Consider the following 3,194-nt stretch of genomic DNA (forward strand, 5'->3'; position numbering starts at 1 on the left):
TTTAGAGTTTAGGGTTTAGGTTTTAGAGTTGAGAAATGAGGTTTAGGGGATAAGATTTCAAATTTTGAAAAATTAAAAAATTAAATTTTTCAAAGGATAAACTTAGAAATGTGCTATTTTGGTTATTTTAGTTTTTGAGTGCTATTTTTGTGATATAAACTTTGAAAAGTGTTATTTCGGAGATTTACCCTTAAATATATTATAATTTAAATAACATAAAACAAAAAAAAATCTCAATCTAAACCGATCATCCCCCCACCCCCGACGAATCTCCACCTTCTCCCTTCCTCTCTGCGACAACGAAGACTGAATCTCTTCCACCCCCGACGACGGCTATTCTTCTCCGGCGTAGTGTGTTCTCCGGTTTTCCTCTCACGGTGTGTTCATTTCTTCTTCTTCGATTTCGTTTTTTTTTTGTTTTAATCTCGTGCTTACTTTCATGTGTGGGAGAAGCTATCTTCGTCTCTGGCGTGAATCTCTCAATCTCCGGCGTGAATCTATTCTTCTCCTGTAGAAATTTAAGGTAAGTCATCTCTTCTCCTTGGTATTTCGTTTTGTTCTTTTGATTTCTCATGTGTGATAAGATCTTCCTCGGTTCTTCTAAGGCCTAAATATAGTTTCATGCTTTCAAAACCAGTGTTTGATAATCTCCTTTTCTTGTTAACAAAAATCAAAAATTTGTTTGATAATCTCATTGTTCTTTGTTTTGTTCTTTTGATTTCTCATCTGTTATAAGCTCTTGCTGGGTTCTTTGCATGTTGTGAGTCGTGTAGCTTAGGACAGTTTGTTTTGTTCTTTGCATGTTGTGAGTCGTTGTAGCTTAGGACAGTTTGTTGAATCTCCTTTTGTTGTTCTTGTGCTCCTTTTGTTGAACTCCTTCATGTTCAGAATTACTTACGTTTTTGATATGGGGGTCCATGTTTTGTGCTTTGCTTGTTTGGTTCTGAACTTGAACGCTTCATTGTATTGATTTGCTTAGCATATGAGTGCTTTGTAATTGCAAGTCTTTAGAGCTTCTGAGACCTTATTGTTTAATGTCATAGCTTTTATTGCTTTGTTATTTCCACAGCCGGATACCACCGCTTTGACATCTCATGAGAACATGACATTCTTACCACCTCCTGAGCTACGCTACCAATTCCTACCTTCAGCTCCAGCACCTAAGCAACACCGAGGTGGTTCTTCTGTTTAAAATCATGCTTCTACCATGGAGTACCTTCTACCCGCTTACACCGGCCAGTTTGACTTCCCACCACCACCACTTGAAGGTACACCAAATGAGCAGTTTGCATGGACCGCACACTCACAAATGAAGTTATTGACGATGATGATGCAGCAGCTGTAGGTAGTTTTCGCAAGTACAAGAGGCCCACCACCTCCAGCTTCAGTCCCATCTATAACATGTCTACTGAGACTACTACAGACGTTCCCGACGTTGCTAGACACAGGGACGCAGACACTACAGCTGCAGAGGAGACAGCCGAAGGAGCAGCAGATGCAGAGCGTGATGCACGCCTTCCTAGGCGAAGGCGAGGACTGGGGCAGAGCAGGAGTTGCAGTCCTGATGACCACCACGGATCAGTAGCATTCATATTAACATGATTTTTAACTATGATTTTGCAACGATTTTAGACAGGATTTTTATGAGTGACAGTTTAACGTAATGTTTAGACATGAATTTTATAAGTGATTGTTTGACGAATTTTTAAACTACAAATGAGAACATATACCCTAAACGAAACTCTAAACCACAAGATATCCTTTGCAACAAACAAGATCAACATGAAACTTAAACAAAGTTTTGAAAAACTCGAAACATAGTTGATATAAATCATTCTTGTAGTTTTGAAAAACATGAAACATAGTTAATATAAATCATTCTTGTAATCGACTATGAATCATGGTAAAAACATTGTGAATTTTTGTGAACAAACATAGAAGATGGCGTGAAAAGAAGATCAAGACTTTTTTTTTTCGTTTTTTGAAAAATCGTTTTTTCAAATATATGGAAACTGAATATTTTCAAATATTTTCTTCCCATATTTTTTGGAATTGATTATTCTTATCCGTAGAATAAATCAAATTAGTAGAACTTGGTTTCTACCAGTTTTTAGATTTAGAGTAATGTGTAGATTTTAATTTATACAGTTTTTTAGAATTCGAGTAATGTGTAGATTTCAATTCCTACTGATTTTAGATCTATATTAAAATGTAGATTCCGGTTTCTACATATTTTAGAGCGATAAGTTAAGCGCGGAATGTGTATTCTAAATATTTTTAGAACACTACTATTTACGTAGATCACGTATTCTAAACTTAGTAGATTCAATGAAAAAGTAGATTTCTATTTCTACGGCCTAGAATGTCAATTCTACTTTCTGTAGAACAAAATCTAAAATTATGATTTAAATATTTTTTGAACTGGAAGAAAGCACTATTAAGTTGATATTAGTATTTCATCAGTACTTACTATTTTTCTAAATTTTTTTGTTTGTATAACTATTTATTTCATTTATTTTCAAAAATACTAAAGGGCATTAGAGACAAAAATGATACAAAATAGAAATTAGTCTAATGAGACATGGTTATAATTTTTTTGGTCTAAAAAAACAATTTTCCCTACATTTTTTTCAAACTCGTGATGGCTTATCCATTATATTTTAGAGTATAATCTTCCAGATTTTAAACTGTAATTTTTTCTGGCCCGACAGTTGTTTTCTTCGCCTTTGGGAGCAAAAACATGAAGATGATTTTTCCCATATATTATACAACTGGTACAACTAATACAAATGGTAAAACACATCATTATCAAAAAAAATATTATATGAAGAAACTATTAACATATTTTGACATATACATGAAGATTAAACCAACGTTTTTCATTGATTATATACATCATCCATTTCTATAACATCATTTGCTGAAAACAAGAATTAAATATAATCGTATTAGTTGTAAAGTTGTAGTAATCATACATGTTCTAGTTTTTCTAATTATACATGTATTTTGACAGATGCAAGCTGGAAAGATTAGACTAATATATATTATTGGTTCAACATCATCTTTTTGTATATCATTCATACGCTGGAAACAAAAAACTAAATATCACCATATTAGTTGCAAAGTACTAGTAATTCGAGTTCAAGTTGTATCAGTTATATTGGTTATACTCAATTTAGTTGTATAAGTTATAC

At 33.4% G+C, this 3,194-nt stretch overlaps 1 protein-coding gene across 2 annotated transcripts; it reads left to right on the forward strand.

Annotated features, from left to right (window-relative positions):
• Nucleotides 1-247: 247 nt before the first annotated feature.
• LOC106324728 lies at nucleotides 248-1,713 on the forward strand. Of its 2 annotated transcripts, none has more exons than XR_001266726.1 (3): nucleotides 248-377; nucleotides 454-523; nucleotides 1,070-1,713. XR_001266726.1 is itself a non-coding variant. In XM_013762699.1 (3 exons), the coding sequence occupies exons 2-3, from the start codon at nucleotides 1,208-1,210 to the stop codon at nucleotides 1,600-1,602; spliced, it is 324 nt and encodes a 107-aa protein (XP_013618153.1). In that variant the 5' UTR covers nucleotides 248-523; nucleotides 1,070-1,207; the 3' UTR covers nucleotides 1,603-1,713. The 2 variants fall into 2 exon arrangements, 1 of the variants encoding a protein (XP_013618153.1); XM_013762699.1 differs by having other exon boundaries at nucleotides 248-523; nucleotides 1,070-1,268; nucleotides 1,340-1,713.
• Nucleotides 1,714-3,194: the final 1,481 nt, after the last annotated feature.

Source organism: Brassica oleracea, chromosome C2 (assembly GCF_000695525.1).
Source record: "Brassica oleracea var. oleracea cultivar TO1000 chromosome C2, BOL, whole genome shotgun sequence".
Classification (NCBI taxonomy): domain Eukaryota; kingdom Viridiplantae; phylum Streptophyta; class Magnoliopsida; order Brassicales; family Brassicaceae; genus Brassica; species Brassica oleracea.